At 36.0% G+C, this 22,514-nt stretch overlaps 1 protein-coding gene across 1 annotated transcript in view; it reads right to left on the bottom strand.

The window, feature by feature from the left end:
- Positions 1-22,514, bottom strand: part of LOC150103497 (uncharacterized) — a 159,380-nt gene that overhangs the window by 15,116 nt on the left and 121,750 nt on the right. Inside the window, exon 6 of the mRNA XM_090398488.1 lies at positions 10,413-10,447. Within this exon, the coding sequence (XP_090254614.1) occupies positions 10,413-10,447 (35 nt within the window). The remainder of the gene's footprint in view (positions 1-10,412; positions 10,448-22,514) is intronic.

Below are 22,514 nucleotides of genomic sequence, written 5' to 3'. Positions count from 1 at the left end.
AGTGCATTTGCATAATAGCCTCGTCAAGAAATTCAACGACTGTTCTACTTTTTCCTATCTGCCTTCGGCAAAACACCAAATAATTTGCGGGATTGGTAATTATTTCAGAGCTAAAGAAATTTTCTACCCACAAATATCTTTCATTACAAAAAGTAATTACACGCGTGTCTGGTAAACGAGTTGTACGTGAATTATTTGATATTGGAAATGATTCAAAGAATGCAGCTACTGGATTATAATCTCGTATTCGGAAATGTCATCCTGCTCACCTATTTAATATAAAAGTAGTACTATGGTCTATGAGTCAGAAGTTTTCTCATCAATCTGTAGGTATTCTTTGGCATTTTCTATAAGGTAACCGTGTGTCCACCTTTTATATATAAAATTACTGTTGCATTCCGCCAATAATCTGCATCTCGTATTTCAAAGTGTCGCTGTGTATCAACATGTTCACATACGAGTATGAAGGACAACTTGTTTGAATTTCAAGATGACATAAAATTTCAAGGAGAATCTTATTAACATGTGCACAATTGGGCCAGTCATGATTTGAATTTCAGGGTTCTACTTCTGATACGATTTTATTCCCAACCGAGATCTAAACAAAATCTAATAATCTTTATAAGTGCACACTTAATACTAACAAAAGGACATTATCGGTTTTCAAATCAGAATCATTCTTACAAAATATCATAAAACAGGATCAATTCAGCACTATTCCGAAACATTAAAGTAAAAATATTAAATAGGCTATTACACCTATTTAATATCCGTACAGTGTAATACACTGTACGGATATTAAATACTATACATTGGTCTGTAAAAATCAAATAAAAAGTAATTAAATACTCCTACTCTTTACATTACATAGGAAATAAGCAGTGCATGTTGAATGTACATAATTATGAGTACAAATATCAACGTCTATACATACATAATTTCTTTCATGAGAATCTCCTCACTCACAAAAAAAAGGGGGGGGTTGAAACCTATAGCACATTACCATGAGTAGCGGGCTAAGGATTAGATAATCCTGTTCGAGATATCGAAAGTGGCACTTTTCAAGCAACTTCAGGTCCTCAATAAATAGGACAGTGGTTTCATACCAGGCAATGAAAATGACCTGTTTAATACTATTCAAACATCCACATGCCTTTTAGGTTCTCTAACCTAAGAGAAGAAACGCAATTCACTTGGCTAAAAACATTACATAATTATTGTAACGAAAGGGAAATATTAAATATACTAATTTTCCTAAAAACATCACACCTATACATCACCACACAATTAGAAAAAAAAAAAAAAAAAAGCAAACTTTGATGATGATGTAGAAGTACCAGCATATGATAAATGCTCGAAATTGAATTTCTTTCAATTTCGAGCATCGCACTCAGAATGCCATCAGGAAAACGGAGCACAGCAAGTTCAAATGAACGGGATGATAATTACCACAGTGCATGCCTGTTTCCGATAAACAGAAGACCATATCAATGCTGGGAAAAAAAAAAGACCTTCAGAGGTTTACAACAAAATCATCGTACATGGACGCATCTGAAAATTAGGTGAGTAAATTAAAAATTAACTCGCCGAGAGAGAATGGATACCATTAGTTGCTTAAGATGATAGTGAACCGCACATGTCTAGCCAAACCCCGAGTTCTAAATGTTGCTAAATATGTACACACATTTGAGTTGTTAGCTCGGCTATTAAAAAAATTTACTAAAGGATGGTATGGATCCATCCATATTTTATAGCCAACTATAGAAAGAAATTTAAGTATCAAAATTTACCAGAGCTTACGAAAATATAACCTTCGGCATTGAAGTTGCTTAGCTTAACAACTGCATACGAGTTCTGTCCGGGAATCCGTATGTTCGCCTTTTAATTACTGCTTAAATTGATTTCACTTACCTGACAGTTGTTTCGAAATGCTGGTTCTCATCAGAGACCAGGCAGAAATCTAGAGAGCAAAACGGTGTGTTCAATACAACAGGCAATCAAAAGTCAGAAAGTTAAATTTCGTTCAGTGCTACGGTCATATCTGGGTGCCGTATCTAGAAAACTTATGTTGTTTGAAGTCATTGTCTCACACATACAATTTTAACTGTACGAAAGGACCGAAACACCTTTTGGGCCCAAAATAAGTAACATTATTGACAAAAATGAAGAATACATTTCAAATTTGTAAATTTCTGTATTTTTCTATAAACTGAAATAATTTGAAAAATGGACAAAATCTGATTAACTGAACGATGACTGTTTTTGAGAAAATAACATTATGTACAAATTTATATTAACATTGTACATAATGTTATTTTCTCAAAAACAGTGTTTTTGATCCGATGTAAGGCAATGCAAAATTTGTCTCACATCGGAGAAATATCGAAAAAAAAATTTTTAATCAAATTTAAATATATATATTATATTCGGCATGCTCCCTTTTAGCATCATTCTCCAAATACGAATCTACTTCTTAAATTACCCTGTAAAAGATAACTACGGTAACAATAAAATTTAAGCATAAAATTCTAATTAGAAAACGCAAGTATATAGAATTTGACACATTAGTATATTTTTTTTTTCAATCATAAGTCCACCAACTGGACCTATGAATTAACCGAGTTAATTACAAAAACAATAACACTTTCTTTTTGATCAGGTTAAAATTTACAGCAGAAGCAATTAAAGGCTATGAATGTCTTCTTCGTGCGGTTTGCTTTGCGAGATGGAAACTCTATATCTACATTTCCGGATAATATGCGCTTCAGTGGAAAAGCCTCGATAAAGATCCCTTGAATCGTAGATGAAATATGCCAACTGAAAACAGCTTTTCGCGTCCTCCTCTCGAGAGCAGTGGAAGCACCTCGTAGTTTAAAGAATATCCTAATATTTTGCATAAAAAACTTAATTTTTTTTTCCCCCCGTGCAGATCCTGAACACCTGGACTTATTTTTCGAAAAAGTATTCCAAATCGGACTGGAAAATATATTGCAAAAATTCACAGTTGTTTAAGAACACGCAAAGCAACTAAATGTAATCGGGAAGTTTAAAATGTGCTACAAGCGCTTTTTGGCCGGTTTGTGTAGTTTGGTGGACAAGAATTTCCGGATGAGGAAAAATTCGACCACACTGTATGAAACTGGCTAGCTCGCCTTCAGCTGAAAAGTGTTTCAGGGTTCCTGGAGATTATTATTAAATCTTTACAAATAAACGGTCGTTCTTCCGACAAAAAAACTTTTAAGGTATTCGTCCGTAAGCTAACTTTTAAAGTTCATTTCTAATTTGCTTAGATGTTAAAAGTAACTCGCGTCTGAACATCTAAAAATGACCAAAATCTGATCTGCACAGTTTCTTACGTGGGGATTGATTGGTTGGTTGGTTGGTTGTTGAGAAAATGTCAATGGAACAACTATGATGAATCAAGTGTTATGGCTGTAAATTTTATTTTTAACCACAAAAGACAACCTACTTCCGAATGTGCTGCAGACTTGGTAAATTAGTGCAAATTCTATTAGAATAAGCTACTACAAAAAACTCAATTCCAATCTTCTTATGCAGCTTATCCCACTTAAGTAGGGTTGCTGCAGAAGAAGATGTTTCTAATGAGTCTCCTCCACATCATCCTCTTGGGCTGTATCCACATCCAAGTTCTTCATCCTCAAGTCCTCCTCCAGCAGCTCCCCACATCTCTTCTTTGGCCACCCCTGCTTCCTCATCTCCTGCATATCCATCTGCACCTTTCTTCCCACATACTTGTCCTCCTTCCTCGTCAGGCCAAACCATTCCAACCTTGCCTCCTGTATCTTTGCTCCCAAGTTCGTAACTTTCACCGTTCCCCTTATATAGTCATTTCTCAGATGATCCTTTCTGGTCACAACACACATCCACCTAAGCATTCTCATCTCTGCTACCTCCATCCTGCTGATGTTATTTTTCCTCAGGAACACAGTTTCCATAGCATACATCATAGCTGGTCTCACCACAATTTGTAGATTTTTCCCTTTACATTAACCAGCATCCTATTATCACATAGCACTCCTGCCATCTCTCCAGTTCCTCCATCCAGCTTGTATCCCACCCCACTTCCTTCCCAGCCTCTCCATCCTCTTGCGCTGTTGAACCTAAGCACCTAACCTCACTATCCTTCTTGATGCCATTTCCTTCCAGTTCCAGATCTGTATCTTGGCTACCATCCACTTTGCAACACACGTACTTTGTCCTACTTCTGCTCAGCCTCATACCTCTCTTTTCCAATACTCACCTCCATCTTTCCAGTTTACCTGCCACTTCTTTTCTTGATTCTGCACACAGCACGATGTCATCCGCATACAACATTGACAATAATAATCGTTTACCGAAAAAAAATAATAAAATAAATAATAATAAAACCGGATTCAAGACCTGTTTTGTTTTTGAACTGATTTTATTTTTGTCGTATAGCGACAAAATTTTCTGATTACATTTTTTACTATATGTACTAACTATTCATCTGTCGTGTCTATTATTTATATTGTCATCTCATTCATAATTCTTTATGACAGCTTCCGAACGTTTGTAATCAATGTGTAATTTTAGATTAAATATTACAACTAATATAAATTCGCACTCCGTTTACTATTACTCAATAGTCCACAACGCTTCTATAATTAGGATCAAAACCAGATGTATTCCATGTATTCCAAGGATGACAAGAAAACGATTCAAACATCCATTTCTCTGACCTATCCATTTCCATGTTGTTCAAGTTACAAATACCACACCTTACATTAACTCTGCTCTCATAGTCTTGCCTGCTAATAACGCCACACTGTAAATGAGGAGATCTATTCACTCCTCTAATTTTTCATAGAACTCTCATATCTGGTTTTAATGTCCTTCATCAACTGTCTCAGATCCAAGAGTTAAAATCAGTTTAAACACTATCTTATATAATGCTAGTTTATGTTTGGGCTAATTTCTCTCTCTCTCTGTTAATCTCTAGATTTTCAATTTCTATACATTTTCAACTCTTTATTCAACAGTTCGCCATACAAGCTTTGCTTATACCATTACTATTTTCATTTTCAATTTTTCATTAACACTAAAAATTTTGCCTAAAAAGCTGAAATACTTTTATGCCGTTTGTTATTTACTATCAAGAATTTTATTTTATGTAAATCCCACCCACAAAACGTTGCAAACACATCCTACATTAGTATCATAGGTAGGCTAAGGGTTAAATAATACAGAAACCCTATTCAAAGAGTGACTGCAGAACTTTTTCAATCACTTCAGAACTCCAATGAACAGATCTCAATAGTAGTCACACTCGTCGTTGTCCAGTAGCATCCTCTAGCAAGAGGGTTGGAGCAGATGAGTAGTTCTTCTCCATTTCTCTCTGTCACACTACATAATGAAATTCATCTCTCACCTAAAAGACATTCACAAAGCATTAATGCCAGCATAAGAATTTCAATCCCTAATTTATTGGCTGGAAAGAAGGAGTATTAATGTTCCTGCTAGTTTCAGAGTCCTCCTACTTTATCATTGATTTTCATACATTTGTTCATTATTCAATTTAATTCTGAAGATTTGTACTAGATTTATGAAATCAATCATCAGAAGAAAGTACAGATGCAGGGTTTAATATCACTAATTCCAACAGAGTTTATCCCATTATCATTCATAATGGGATCAAACGTATAATGAATATCATTGGGATAGCGTGCACTCTTATCTAAGATAGCCAACTTTAACTCAAACCAACTTCCAAGTATTGTGTTGCCTTTCTGTGTTACATTTGTAACACACAAAGGCAACACAGTACTAAATGAAACACATGTATATAACACTGGAGGTCTATCTACGTGGAGGTACCCTCTATAGATGTCTTTTAGAAAGCAGAGGTTCTCTGAATATTCCACACATCATTATTATTATAAAAAGAGACTCCCAGGAAGTCATGAACTCATTGAGGGAGGCCACATACTACACACACCAGCTTTCATATTTTCGTCTTGAATTCAGTCACACTGCTTGCACACACAACAGCCAATGGCAATCCATTCCAATCATAAACCACTCAATGAGAGAAATCTAGATTTCTCCCCCTTCTTAGCAGCATTCATTCTCAGCTTCCACGGTGCCCTCTTGTCCTTTCCCCCACCCTCCCTAAATTGAAAAATTCCATTAAATCCTGTATGACCCTTTCAGAAGTTTGTAAGTGTCAATCATATCATCCCTCTTTCTTCTGTTAGCTAGTGTCTACAGTCTACAAATTCTCAATCTGTAGATCGAGAATTTGTAGACTGTAGACACTAGTCTACAGTCTACAAATAATCAGTATTCTACAATTCTGATATCTTGTTACTCTCTAGTGATAGTTTAACACTCTCTCCACTGTATCAGAATTGCAACAGAAACCAGGCGACCAGACATGTGCACAATGGTTGAAGTGAGGTCGTATCAAGGGTAAAGAGACAAAATGGCATCCATATCTGTACATATCAAAGTTAATTTCATCATTGCAAACATCTTTTCAGTTGTATTTGTAATCTTTGCTACATGGTTCCTGAACTTCAACTTCCTATCTATTAGCACTTCAAGATCCCTAGCCTGATCAGTTTCTAATAGTATAATCTCACCAATATAATATGACATTGGACATATAATCGACATTGGACATATAATCGACATTGAACTGACACTCATTTTCCCATGCCACAATTCCAGCCTATGCAAATCATTCAGCAAGTACTGCATATCAGCCACATTCCTGATTACTCTTCCTATCTTTGCATCATCAGCAAATAGCTGTATGTTGCCTGTCAAATTCTTCCCAATGTTATTAATGTACAGACTGAATGACAGTGGATCAAGTACTGATCCATGTGGTACACCACTGGTTGGCTTAAATCTTACAGACTCACATCCCTCATATACCACTTTTTGATGTCTGGTTATCAGCCATCCTCTTATCCACACTAATATTTTATAATCCAATCCCATATTCTCCATTTTATGCAAGTCTGCAAAGCTACATTCTGTCTTAGCCAAATCCAAAAGTACCATGGTGTATCCATTCCCATTGCTAACTCAATGAGAACATTATAGAACGTGAGCAAATTGCTAAAACACGACCTTCCCTTAGTAAATCCATCCATGCTGTTCACTGCAAAGTAGAGATTCTCTGTCAATCCATTTCTGAATGCGAGCCCTAATTTTTTAAAAACCTTCACCACAACCACCACTCCTAAGATACTAATTGGTCGATAGTTAGATACTTCAGTCTATGCACCATCCTTGTGCAATGGAATTATCATACATTCTTTCCACTTCTAGAATCTTCCCAGTTCCAAGACTCAAATTATATAGCCTGGTTAAAGAAATAGTCAGTTCAGCTGAACACTCTTTCAGCACTCATACTGATATCCTATCAGTCTCTATTGCTGAATTCTTATTTGGTTTGTGCAACAGATCTAATAACTCCTTTCATACACCAAAGTTTCTTCATTCAGTGAAGTGATAGGAGTGAGCTCAACGTTGCATACATCAGGTTGACAGCTTTTAGCAAAATGGGCAGTCATTAATTGAACATCCTCTTCTGCATTTGTTAGCCTCATACAATTTGCATTCAGTACAGTTATTTTTTCATATCCATTCTTTCTTTTACTTGCAGCATATCGATAGAATTCTTTGAGGTTGAGTTTGGCTTGCAGAGCCAGTTTCTTTTCATACTCAGACTTAGCTTGCCATAATAACAGTTGCGACTCTTCTGGCTTGTGCTTATAATTTTCATAACAGACATCATCCATATGCACATGGTATTCGTTCCACATCATCCGTTCCTTATGAATCTCTTGCTTAATAAGATTACACATCCATTTGACTCCTATCCTATTCTTCTTTGAACTCTCAGGACACATTCTGATAATGCATCATTTGAGTATTTTTAAATGCTTCCCATGCACTATCAATATTCTTCCCATCCAGAAACTGTTTGAATAGGTTATGGAAATGCACATCTGGAGAGGTCAGCATTTGTTGATAGTGCTCTTCGCATATTTTGATGCAGTTTATTTATTTTTATGTTGAACCCAAACAAAAGTGGTTGGTTGATCTACCTATATATAGTACTGTGTATGGGTTGGGAAAGGAGAAACTTGTTTACATTTGATTCAAATGTCTGTATATTGTATTCCTTGGGAAACACGTAAAGGAGGAGACTGTTCAGTACAGCAGGTAGCAGGGATGAAGAAGAATGAAAAGAAATTTGTTCTGTAAATTTTGAGTTGTACTGCGAAAGGATGTTGGTTGTTGCACATGTTCCAACAGATTTAACTGGTAATTAATTTACGGAATTAACAACGCATATAAAGTAAATTAATTAAAGATAACTTTAATGAATCACTTCTATATTTCGACAATGTCACATTGTCATCATGACAATGTGACATTGTCGAAATATAGAAGTGATTCATTAAAGTTATCTTTAATTAATTTACTTTATATGCGTTGTTAATTCCGTAAATTAATTACCAGTTATGTCTAACCAACGTATAAGTCTTACCACTCCAACAGATTTAGTACAGAATGAAGGAATTATTTATCGATGCTATTTCATATGAACATTTGCCATGGAAATGTTTATAAAATATGCACACAGCAGAAACCAAATGCCCTTGTGAAAGTGGGTGGAGTGAGTTGGTAAGAGATGGGTTATTAATCAATCTAATTGCCCTGCTCTGAAATGAGTCAAGCATTTCAAGGAAAATCTTAGGGAGGGAAAGAGTCCACCCCAAATGTCAACAGTCGGGCAGATTTGCGATTTGCATAAAATTAGCAGCTGTTCAGAGGTGAAGTAATACCATGAGAGAAATCCTAGTTTTTTGAAAGTTGAGGAAGCAATAGACGTGTTTATGTCAAGAGAGGCTTGATGTCAGGATGACTCCAAGAAGAGAAATCTCATCTTGTTTAGATATTTGATTGCTGGATAATACAGGGAAAAAAATGGTTTCACTTTCTATTCTTTTTTGTGGGAAATAAGGTAGAAAACTAGGTTTTACTAGCATTGAAATTAATGAGGTTATCTGAACCCAACTGGAGGATGACTTAGAGATCAGAATTCAGGGCAGTGGAACTTGATGTGATTTATATAGAGTAAGGTTTGTCAAACAAAGTATATGGAAGGAAGGAAGAGGATTGGTAATAGAACCTTGTGGAACCCCAGCATTGCTTGAAAGTGAGAGGATAAGGAACCATCCACCATCACATGTAGAGGGAATCCAGTCAGAAAGCTGGCAATCCAATTGCAGAAGTTATGGGACAGACCAAATGGTGGGAGTTCACTTAAGCATTTGTGCCAGACTCAGTCAAAAGCTTTGGAGATATCAAGTGCAACCATTTGAGATCCAAACTTCTCTATGGCATTTATCCAGAGATGGATAATGTGCAAATAGATCTCTTATTAATTGGCGGTTTAATTGACTATTAATAGTTCTCTCCATTACTTTAGAAAGGACTGAGGTAGGTGAGATAGGACAATACTTGATGATGGTGGAGAGTATACATAGGCAATATACAACAGGAATCAGTTCTGGTGCACAAACCTTCAGGATAATTGAAAAAATGCCATCAAGACGAAAAACTTTTTTAGTCTAATTTGAACAATATTCTTCTGATCTCTTTTTGGCAAAAGGATAGACAAAACATTGAGTATTGGGTATCTGGAATGGTTGGGGGTATGGGGGGGTATGCATACATTGGAAGCAAAGTGTGAAGCCAGGAGATTGGCTATTTCTGTGAGCGATGATGCTATGCCAGTGATGTTAAACTGAATAAAGAATATGACAGCCATTAGGGTGAATGGTAAAGAGGCAGACATAGATGGTTGAAGAAGCCAGATGGAGATGACAGCGGAGAGAGGAAGTTGAATGGTGAGAAAAATATTTGCAAATCCACATTCCAATGCATTTGTATATAAATCTATCCAGGCCACAAATACAAGTTTGTGACCTTGATAAATTTGTCTTACACACATAACAATAGTATTACTGAAACATGGTTAACTTCCGATCTCGTGGCAGATAAAAAAATTGAAATGTATTAACATATTTCAGAAAAGAATTTGCTCGACAAATCAGACTTAACAACCACTTGCAATTTTAGTTTCTCTTACTTCAGATCTACAATAAGTTTGGTTTGTGAAATGAAAGTTCTTTCTTGGTTTATAAAAGTTATTCTCTTTTCTAAAAAATGCTCAGATTCATTTGCTTTTTTTCTATTTTCACTTTCTATTCATCATCAAATTCCTGCCATGTACCCTCAAGGGGGTGTACAGGACTGTCTATTCATTTGATTTTATTTCACCAAATGTAATCTGCTAAACAACATATAAAAAAATGAAAGCAGATATTAAAGAAAAGTAAACTCACGTTCTCAGCAAGTCTTCTTGTATCCTCTTTGGAACCTGCTGATGTTAAGATTAATTTAGAAAATAATAATGTAACAAAATAAAGGTGTACCAAAGACATACAAGTATATTGCTATCCATCAATACAAAAATTGTACATTAGTTAAGTCCTATTTCATATGTCATACAAAAATACAATTTTAAAACAAATGACTTACTATTCATCATGCTTTTCATTCATGCATTCTCAGCAGACAGTGGCAGATAACCATTCTCTCCCCTCCCCCCGTTTAATTCACTTCAGTTTAATTGTAAAATGAATATATATTCCTATACAAATTGAAATGAGTGGCAAATTTTGCATTTAGCATTATGAAGACGAAATGAATGGATGATAATTTTATATACATACTCAAGTGCTATAATCTCCCATTATATCCAGTGTTGTGCGTCCTTCAAGGGCATTTCCTTCAACTATATTCCTTCAGTTTTCATTGATTTCTCTCTACATCCAAGACCAAAGGAAGAAAAGGTCGTCATCATCACCGCAATCAAATTCCTAACATGTACCTTCAAGGGGCGTACAGGATATGATAGTGCTACATGAAAAACTTACATCATTACTAACATCCTATCTACAATTTTCCTCCAAACCAATCTGTTACCTGTCAAGACTCCAACTTATCAGACCTTATATTTCTCTCTTCTAAGGCACTTTTTACTGTATCAATCCAGCTATATTTTGGTCTTCCTCTGGTCTTTTACCTGCCAACTCGGAAAGAATACATGTTTTGCTAATCTTGCCTTTCCCATTCTGTTTAAGTATGATCATACCACCTGAGATTAGTTCTGCTAACACATTCCTGGATGCTAACAAATGTCAAGTTCTTTCTTAACATCCTCGTTCTCAATATATTGCCATTGATGCCATCTGTTCGGGTCCCAAATCTTTCTCAGGACTCTCATATCTGTAGTCTTTAGTCAAGTGTTTTACTCCTAAACCAGCTCTCAGATCCATAAGTTAAAATTGGTTTGACCACTGTCTTGTACAGAGCTACTTTAGTGTTTTGACTAATTTCTCTCTTGTTCCATATAAATTTATTCAGTTGACTTCCTACCATACCAGCTTTGTTGATTCTGTTGTTTATATCCATATTTAATTTACCATCTTCACTAAAAAGTGTGCCCAGGAGGCTGAAATGTTTTACCTGTTCTATAGGTTCTCCATTCATAATGCAGTTGATATTTTCAATGCTTCTGCCTATTTTCATTGTCTTTATCTGCCGGCCTGGTTGGCCGAGTGGTTAGCATCTGCTGTTTGAAACCTGCCATGGGCATGGATGTTTGCGGCTGTCTGTGAAAATAATAGTGGTGATGGTGGACAGTAGATGGCGTTGGTGTAGACGAGGCGGTTTGTGGATGATAAGGATGAGAATGATGAGATAAGTCATGGGACTCCCTGGAGGTGTCAAATTATAATAATAATCTTGTTATTGCTGACCTTCATACCATATCTATAACAACAGTTATTCAATTTAGTCAGGGATTATCACAGACTTGTAGTGGATTTATTTAGAAGAATAATATCATCCACATAAAGAAAGCTGACATTAACATCTCCAATTTTGATATCAGGTTTAATACCACTTTCTTTCATAATACGACCCATATAGATAATGAATAACAGAGAGGATAATGTACATCCTTGTCTGGTGTCAGACAAGGATGCACAGATTTAACATTAAACCATCCTCCTGTACTTCCTGTCTCCCTTCAATTTTAATTGCTGACTTACAACTCAAATAAAGATTAAATATTGCTTGATATAATGCCCCACTGACATCATACAACTACAGTATTTCGAATAGCTTCTCTCTCTTGCCACCTTGTCATATGCCTTTTCCAGATCTCCAAAACTTAAACACAGATTTTGTTGTATTTCCATAATTTCTCAACTTTTTGTCGTAAAGTGAAAATCTGATCCTGACAGTCTATTTGGCATGATCCAGCTTGTTCTTCCCCGAGATTCCTTCCACAATTCTTCTCAACCATTTTTCAAGTATACTTGCATAAACCTGACCAGAAACATTCAGTAGAGAAATACCTGTGTAATTGTCACATTCAGTTTTATTTCCCTTTTTATATATGGGAAATGAGGCTCTACTCTAATCATCTGGAATCCGTCCCTCTGTCCATGCCTTCTGAACTATGCAGTGCAGCCACTGTAAGACTTTTATACCTCCATACGTCAGCATTTCTTGTTGAATATCATCTATTCCAGCTGTCTTTCCACATTTCAGGTTTTTGATGGCTTTTTCTACTTCAAGTATGGATATGTATTCCTGATTGCAAACAACCTCACCACATGCCTCTCTGGCTGAATCATTCAATGTTTTCTTCAAGGCTTGCAACTGAATCTCCAAGGTTTGGCTCCTGTTCGCAAACGTTTCATTTTTTCTTCAATAATGTTTGTGTATTTTAGTCTACAGTTCACATCTGAGAGCTGCTCAACTTTTATTCACTTTAAAACTTTCTTACATGTTCTTCTTTTCTTTTCAATATGAAATTCAATTTTATCCTGCTCAAGACTAAATGATGATCACTTCCAATTTCAAATCCTCTGTACACTCTAGTGTCCTGCACTAGGGAGAAAGCATCACTATCAACAATAAAATACTTTTCCTTGCCTCTTCTCTCCATGTGAATTTGTGCACATTTTTATGTTGAAACATTGTATTAGTAATAACCAGTCCATGTACTAAGCAGAAATACAGATATTTACCATTATTATTAGCTTTGCTCTTTTCTCCAAATTTCCCAAAATATTTTTGTATGTCTGACAATCATTTCCTACTCTGCTATTTAGATCCCCAACAAAGACCAACTTTTCATTTTTCATTGTGTCAGTTGCTTCTTCTAAAGCCTCAAAAAAATTCTTCCACTTCTTCCTCAGTAGAACCTTCTATGCGATCATAGCCAAAAATAAGACTCATTTCCAGTTCCCCATTGTGATATTTGCCCACATCACTCTACTTGAAATTGCTATTTTTTTTCCTTGATTGTCACTACCTGAATATAACATTTTGTATTTATTACTCAGAAAGATCTCACCAGTTTTTTTTTGTCTTTTTTGCTTCAGTTACCCCTATTATGTCGATCTGGTACTTATCCGATTCCTCAGCCAACTCCATTTCTTTGCAATTCAGGCTTCTTATGTTGATAGTACTGATCTTGAAGTCTAGTGATATTGAGTTGGAGTGTGTTTTAGGATTTGTTATAGTAGCTGATTTTACTCTGTTCACCTTAGTGAAAACAACGGAGACCTTGTTTCACCAGGCGATGCCCCAGCTGATATGCAATTCTGTCATGTTGTACCATCGTTTTATATTGTGGTTTAAGCCAATAAGAGTACAATTTGGTCAGCTAAATCTCAAATTGCCAGCCCATCCTCAGTATCCAAGTAGATACCTAACAAGGTACACCACGAGAAGGTGAGGATTGTACATTAGGTTAGAAGCCCTGGTCAGTTCTCTGCATTCCTTTAAAGGCTATGTGGAGGTCTCCTCTCAGTTATAAAGCTTTGACCTTTAAGCACCCCAGGAAGAATAGGTTAGAATGGAATTTATCTGTAGCTCATGCATGCCAAGGTCATTGAAATGGTACAAGCTAACTTCTTTCCATGAAAGTAAATGTTTTAATTATTCAACTGGAAAAAAGCATTTCTAGAGAAATATTTTAATCTTGTTGGAGGTCTAATGGAATATTTACAATGCTAACAAAGGATTAAAAACTAATTTTAATGCTGCCAATATTTCGTCTAAGTCAATGAGATATCTTCAGAGATTACAAATAACTCTTGTAACACACATACTCAAATACAACACAATACTAAGTGAAACACGTGAGTGACTAAAGTCATATCTAGATGAGAGGACACACCACCCACATCTTTCACTTAGTATTGTGTTGTATTTGAGTATGTTTGTTACAAGAGTTATTTGTAATTCCTGAAGATGTCTCATTGACCGAGACAAAATATTGGCAGCATTAAAATTAGATTTTTATCCTTTTCTAGCACTGAAAATATTCCATTAAACCTCCAACATGATGTCCTCCCAGCACTTAAGCCTCAACACACAGAAATATTTTAACTGTTGATAATATACTGTGCCAATCATAAAAACCAGCAAACATGAATATTTTGGTATACTAAACATTATTTAGTATACCATATTGGCAGCATTAAAATTAGATTTTTATCCTTTTCTAGCATTTCATTTTATGCAGGTTTTATTTCACTAAACAAAAATTATATTAAAGGTGGATTTTTCATTTGTTCCAATTTTGTGACTGAAATGATATACCATTGAAATGTTAAACAAAAAAACAAACAAACTTATAAACTTAAAAAAGTCCTTATATAACTGTGTTAATGATGGGAATGCACTCTGCCATGGAAATGTTCATGAAGAGAGAACGATTTTGGCTTTGTGTTCATCTGGTTCGGACCCATCACATGTGTGCAAAGATCTCTGCATGGTATAAGGTATTAGAGAAGAATAGAGATCTGCAAGTTGTTCAACTGGGTCAGGTAGACTACAGACAAGACTATACAAAAGAACAAACAGGTAGATTATTATGTCTGTACATGAATGCTAAAAGTATCAGAAACAAACAGGTAGTAGAGTTTGTTGCCTTAGTCAATTATGTTGTAACCTCAGATTGTGGGTATTAGTGAGGCCTGGCTATCAGAATCAGATCTACTAACTGGTATTGAGAGTCAAGGATACAGTATTCTAGGAAGGATAGGAGGGGGGGGGGGGGCTGCTGTTAATGATATCAGATGACTTGAATCCAGTTAGAGTTCAGACCTATGATTATAGTACTACTACTAACAATATTTCATGTGGCACTGAGTTTCAAGCCATCTGGTGTGAGGTGGAATCCAACAAGATCAATTACATAATAGGGTTTTGTTACAGACCTGATGGATCAGTTGCTAGTGATGAAGAAATGCATCACCAAATAGAAAAGATGAGTGCAAAAAGAGTAATCATGAGATTTTAATTAACCAAATATTGAGAAGGTAGCAGTAGAATCTCATGAGAAGAATGAAAATGCATTTACTGAGCGGTTGCAGGACAACTTCCTCAAGCAGCATGTGACAGAAGGAACTCTACGTCAAAGACTGTTAGATTTCATTATAGTGTCAGAGACAATGTTTGTTTCTGATACTTTTAGCATTCATGTACAGACATAATAATCTACCTGTTTGTTCTTTTGTATAGTCTTGTCTGCAGTCTACCTAACCCAGTTGGACAACTTGCAGATCTCTATTCTTCACTAATGCTTTATACCATGCAGAGATCTTTGCACACATGTGATGGGTCCGAACCAGATGAACACAAATCCAAAGTGTCATTATGTCTTTCAGCTAAAGACTTAACTATACTGCCTCCAGTTGGTGACAGTGATATCATGCTGTACTCACTTGGAAAGTGACCTAAGTTTATGAATGTTCCATTCAGAAAAGGTTACATGCTGCTATAAAGCAGGTAATACCAACTGAGTAGTATACTGAATTCAGTAGAATGGGATCGGTTGCTGGATGGAAAGAATATCGACAGTGCATGGGAAGCATTTAAACAATACTTAAATGATGATATCAGAATGAGCCCGAGAGTTCGAATAAATAGGGTAGGAGCCAAATGGATGTGTAATCTTGTTAAGCAAGAGATTTGTAAGAAAAGGACGATGAGGAAGGAATACCATGTGCATAAGGATGACGTCCGTTATGAACGTTATAAGCAGTGGGCTAGAATAGTCACAACTGTTGTACGGAAAGCAAAGTATGAATATGAAAAGAAACTGGCTCTGTGTGCTAAGGAAAACCTGCAAGAATTCTATCGATATGCTGCAAATAAAAAGAATGAATATGAAAGAATAACTCTTCTAAATCCAGATGGCATGAGGGTTACAGATGCACAAAAGGTTGTTCAGCTAATAAGTGCCCATTTTGTTAAAAGCTATGAACCTGGTGTACACAACATTGAGCTTACTGCTACTTCTTCACTGGATGAAGAGGCTGTTGCACAAATTGAATAAGAATTCAGCTAAAAGGACTGATGGGATATCCACACGTGTGCTAAAAGAGGGTTCAGCTGAACTGGCTATTCCTTTAATCAGGCTGTTTAATATGAGTCTCACAACAGGGAGGATTCTGCAGGAATGTATGGTAATTCCACTGCACAAGGGTGGTGCAAAGACCGACGTATCTAACCATCAACCGATTAGTATCTCAGGAGTGGTGGTGAATATTTTGGAAAAACTGGTTAGGGTTCGCATTCAGAAATGGGTTGACAGTGAATATCTGCTTTGCAATGAACAACATGGGTTTGCTAAGTGAAGATCATGTTTTAGCAATTTGCTCACATTCTATAACAATGTTTCAATTGAACTAGACAAGGGGAATGGATACACCATGATACTTTTGGATTTTGCTAAGGCTTCTGATAGAATACAGCATGTTATATTGTTGCATAAATTGGATAAAATGGGTTTGGATTATACAATATTAGTATGAATAAGAGGATGGCTGACTGACGGATATCAAGAAGTGGTATATGGGGGATATGAGTCTGCAAGATTTAAGATTAGTGGTGTACCACAAGGATCAGTCCTTGGTCTGATATTGAGAAGGATTTCACAAGCGATATATAGCTATTTGCTGATGATGCAAAGATAGGTAGGGTAATCAGAAATCCTAGTGATATGCAGTACATACAGAATGATTTGAATAGGCTGGAACTGTGGGCATGGGAAAATGGGTGTCTGTTCAATGTCAGTAAATGTAAAGTCATTCACTTCAGCATGATCAGATATCCAATGTAGTATTATATTGGTGGGATTATGCTAGATGAAACTGATGAGGCTAGGGATCTTGGAGTGTTGGTAGATAGGAAGTTGAAGTTCTGTGGCCACGTGGCAAAGACTGCAAATACAACTCTAAAAGATAGCTGCAATGCTGAAATGAATGTTCACATGATGTAAAAATAAGGATGTCATTTTGCCTCTTTACAAGGCCTTGATAAGACCTCACTTGGACTATTATGTGCAGGTCTGGTCTCCTGGTTTCTGTTAGGATTTTGATATATTGTAGAGCAGGGGTTCCCAACCTTTTTTGTTTCCTAGAGCACATTCTAAAATAACGATAGGGCAATGGGCAATATTTTTTCAAGGAAATTTTTTGAATTCTTTTGTTAAATGAATACATACAAAGTTTACATTATAATCAAATGTTTTATTACTTAAAAGTTTACATTATATAAAAATTTAAATATATATATGTAAGTTAGTGTGATCTTTGGCATTGCATTTCATTGGCCAGTGCTTCATAATTAGGAGAATATGATATTCCAGTTCTTAAGCTGGAATGAACAACTTCAAAGGCGCGTCTACTTTACATTGTATGCGTTTAATACTCGTCATGTGTCATTTACGCATGCTATGAATTGTTGCGTGATTATATTTCAAACTATACGGTACACAGTTGAACAGCAGCGGGCACACACAAATTGGTCGACGGGTGCCATGGTGACTGCGGGCAGAGGGTTGGGAACCCCTGTTGTAGAGAGTACAAATTTTGAGTGTTAAAAATTACATCAGGATCGTGGAATACTGATTATAAAGACAGATTGAGAATTTGTAGACTGCAGACACTAGTAAACAGGCAAAAGAGGGGTGATATGATTGAGACTTGCAAACTTCTGAAAGGGTCATACAGAATTTCAATTGATGGAATTTTTCAATTTATGGAGGGCAAGAAGCTAAGAATAAAGGCTGCTAAGAAGGGGCGAGGGATAGATTTTTCTCTCAGAGGGTGGTGATTGATTGGAATGGATTGCCATTGGATGTTGTGAGTGCAAGCAGTGTGAATGAATTCAAGAATAAGTATGATAGTTGGTGTATGTGTGTAGTATGTGGCCTCCTTCGATGAGTCTCCAACTCCCTGGAGGTCTCTCTTAATAATAATAAACCATACAACACTTTAGAGAACAAGACTATCCTCCAGGAAGAATCCCCATAAAAGAATACATGCAGATTGAAATCCATCCAAATCTTTATGTCGAACCAACAGAAAGAATCACATCAAATTTGATAGTGATACTGTTTAGAAGATTACTCAATAAATAACCAGTGAAAAAAGTGGTCAAGACATTTTTAGCTATTAAATTAAACTTGGCAAGAATTTATTCGTTTAACATGATTTTTTAGCTAAAGAACATACAGAAGATATTCTATGCTGGAGCCTCTGTGATAATATACAATACAAAAATAAACATGTGCACAAATGATGCAGCTTAAGAGGTCTTTGGGGTTCTATCCAACATATCTTGATGTTTTTCCTATTTCTCTTGTCTTATAAAAAAAAAAGACAATTTTGGAAATGAAACTTCACTGCAAGTTATATATTATAACGAATTCCTTTTTGCAGATGCAGATGATTATTTTTTATTAATACAGGTTTGGAAAACAAAACATCTGCTACTCACATTTGTAACCATCATGCCATGAGAGATGTGCTTACCTCATATAAAGAAAACTTTTAGCAGTTTGGATGCAGTAATTCTTTCTTTCTCTCTCTCACACACACACACACGTTAAATACATAATTACTGTTTGTACACATTATTTAATGTCTACTTCAAAGACTCAAATAAAAAAATAATTGGTTATAAACATTGAAATTTTATATAAGCTGCTGGCAAGGCCTCTGAATATTACAGGATTGAATACAAATTAAAATTACCCCACAAAAATTAATCAAAAAGAAATTAAAAAAGGCAATTTGGGATTTAGCTGACCAAATTGTATTCTTATTGGTTAAACCAAAATAAAAAAATGATGGTACAACATGACAAAATTTCATGCTGGCTGGGGCGTCGCCCGGTTAAACAAGGCCTCCGTTGTTTTCGCCAGGGAACCAGGGCGAACAGCGAAAAGTCAGCTACTGGAACAAATGTGAAAACAAACCTCAACTCAACATCACCAGAGTTAAAGATCGGTATTTTATCAACGTAAGAAGCCTGAATGGCAAAGAAATGGATCTAGCTGAGGAATTAGATAAGAACCAGATCGACATAATAGGGGTGACTGAAACAAAAAAGACCAAAACTGGTGAGATCTTTCTGAGCAATAAATACAAAATATTATATTCAGGCAATGACAATCAAGGAAAAGAAGGAGTAGCCATAGTATTCAACACAGAATACGATGCTAATCTTCTTGAACGGCAGTCAGTCTCAAATAGAGTAATGTGGGCAAATATGAGAATGGGGAACTGGACAATGAGACTTATTTGTGCCTATGGTCCCACAGAAGGTTCTACTAAGGTAGAAGTGGAGGAATTTTTTGACCCTTTAGAAAAAGCAACTGACACAATGAAAAAGGAAAAGTTGGTCCTTGTTGGGGATCTAAATAGCAGAGTAGGAAATGATTGTGAGACATACAAAAATATATTGGGAAAATCTGGAGAAAAGAACAAAGCTAATAATAATGGCAAATATCTGTTGGATTTCTGCTCAGGACATGGACTGGTTATTACTAACACCATGTTCCAACATAAAAATGTGCACAAATTCACATGGAGAGAAGAGGCTAGGAATAAGAAAAGTCTCATTGACTATGTTATTGTTGATAGTGATGTTTTCTCCCTGGTGCAGGACACCAGAGTGTACAGAGGATTTGAAATTGGAAGTGATCACTATTTAGTCTTGAGCAGGATAAAATTGAATTTCATATTGAAAAGAATAACATGTAAGAAAGTTTTAAAGCGAATAAAAGTTGAGCAGCTCTCAGATGTGAACTGTAGACTAAAATACAGGAAGATTATTGAAAAGAAAATGAAAGAATTTGAGAACAGGAATCAAACCTTGGAGATTCAGTGGCAAACTCTGAAGAAAACATTAATTGATTCTGCCAGAGAGGCATGTTGTGAGGTTGTGTGCAAGGATAAAAAAATCAGAACTCCCTGGTGGACACAGGAAGTTAAAGAGGCAGTGAAGGAAAAGAAGAAAGCATATCAAAAGTTCCTGGCAAATAAGTCAGCTTTTACTCTTACAGAATACAGAGACAAATGTAAGAAAGCTAAACAGTGTGTAAAACTAGCTAAACAAAAGTCATGGGAGGACTTTGGCAAGAATATAGAAAATAAATATCAAGAAGGTGGCAAAATATTCTGGAGGTTGTTGAAGAAGCTTAGGAATGGAGGAAAGAATGTTGTAAAAGGAGTTAGAGATGATAAAGGTGACATGAAAACAGGAGAAAAAAAAATCCTTAAAGTATGGAGTAATTACTTTGAAAAACTGCTAAATGAAACAAGCAGTGATGACAGCACAGTGATAAAAAACACTGACCAGGCATGCAGTCAGGAATACATATCCATACTTAAAGTAGAAAAAGCCATCAAAGGCTTGAAATGTGGAAAGGCAGCAGGAGTAGATGATATTCGACCAGAAATGCTGAAGTATGGTGGTATAAAAGTCTTACAGTGGCTGCACTGCATAGTTCAGAAAGCCTGGACAGAGGGACGAATTCCCGATGATTGGAGTAGAGCTCTCATAGTACCCACATATAAAAAGGGAAATAAAACTGAATGTGAGAATTACAGAGGTATTTCCCTTCCGAGTGTTTCTGGCAAGACGTATGCAAGTATACTTGAGAAACGGTTGAGAAGAATTGTGGAAGAAAAAGCTTGGTGAAGAACAAGCTGGATTCAGGCCAAACAGAGGCTGTCAGGATCAGATCTTCACTTTACGACAAATAGTCGAGAAAGCATGGGAATATAACAAAGATCTGTATTTAAGTTTTGTCGATTTGGAAAAGGCATATGACAAGGTGCCAAGAGAGAAGGTATTCAAAACGCTGCAGTTATATGGTGTCAATGGGACATTATATCAAGCAATACTTAGTCTTTATTTGAGTTGTGAGTCAGCAGTTAGAATTGAAGGAAGTACAGGAAGATGGTTTAATGTTAAATCTGGTGTGAGACAAGGATGTATATTATCCCCTCTGTTATTCATTATCTATATGGATCAGATTATGAAGGAAAGTGGTATTAAATCTGATATCAAAATTGGAGATGTTAATGTCAGCTCTTTGCTTTATGCGGATGATGTTATATACTTCTAAATAAATCCGCTACAAGTCTGCTAGATTCTTTGACTAAATTGAATAGCTGTTGTAATAGATATGGTATGAAGGTCAGCAATAAAAAGACAATGAAAATAGGCAGAATCATTGAAAATGTCAACTGTGTTGTGAATGGAGAACCTGTGGAACAAGTAAAACATTTCAGCTACTTAGGTACGATTTTTACTGAGGATGGTAAATTAAATATAGAAATAGACAACAGAATCAGCAAAGCTGGTATGGTAGGAAGTCAATTGAATAAATTCATATGGAATAAGAGAGAAATTAGTCTGAACACTAAATTAGCTGTATACAAGACAGTGTTCAAACCAGTTTTAACTTATGGATCTGAGAGCTGGGTCAGAAGTAAAACACTTGACCAAAGACTAGAGACCGCAGATATGAGAGTCCTGAGAAAGATTAGAGGTGTGAAGGCATCAATGGCAATATCATATAATAAACGAGGATATTAGGAAAGACTTTGACATTGTCAGCATCCAGGAATGCATTAGCAGAGCTAATCTCAGGTGGTATGGTCACTTAAATAGAATGGGAGAGGAAAGATTAGCAAAACAAGTGTTCTCTGCCAGGTTGGCAGGAAAACGACCCAGAGGAAGACCATGATATAGGTGGATTGATACGGTACAAAGTGCCCTAGACGATAGAAATATAAGATCTGATAATGTTGGAGTCTTGACAAGCAACAGACTGATTTGGAGGAAAATTGTAGATAGGAAGTTAGTAATGATGTAAATTTTTCATGTAGTACTGTCATATCCTGTACACCCCTTGAGGGTACATGGCAGGAATTTGATGATGATGATGAAATTAAAAAAGAAAGTGTGTGATTAGGAAAAATACAATGACAGTGAATGACAAAGCTAACTCAAATTTCTAATTGAAAAAATAGGCATAACTTTGGAGACTGCAGACA

This window comes from Typopeltis vanoorti, chromosome 9, assembly GCF_054136105.1.
Source record: "Typopeltis vanoorti isolate ZY-2024b chromosome 9, IOZ_Tvanoo_1.0, whole genome shotgun sequence".
NCBI classification, from domain to species: domain Eukaryota; kingdom Metazoa; phylum Arthropoda; class Arachnida; order Uropygi; family Thelyphonidae; genus Typopeltis; species Typopeltis vanoorti.
Note: the sequence above shows the minus strand (reverse complement) of the source record. Positions and strands in the feature narration are given on the sequence as shown.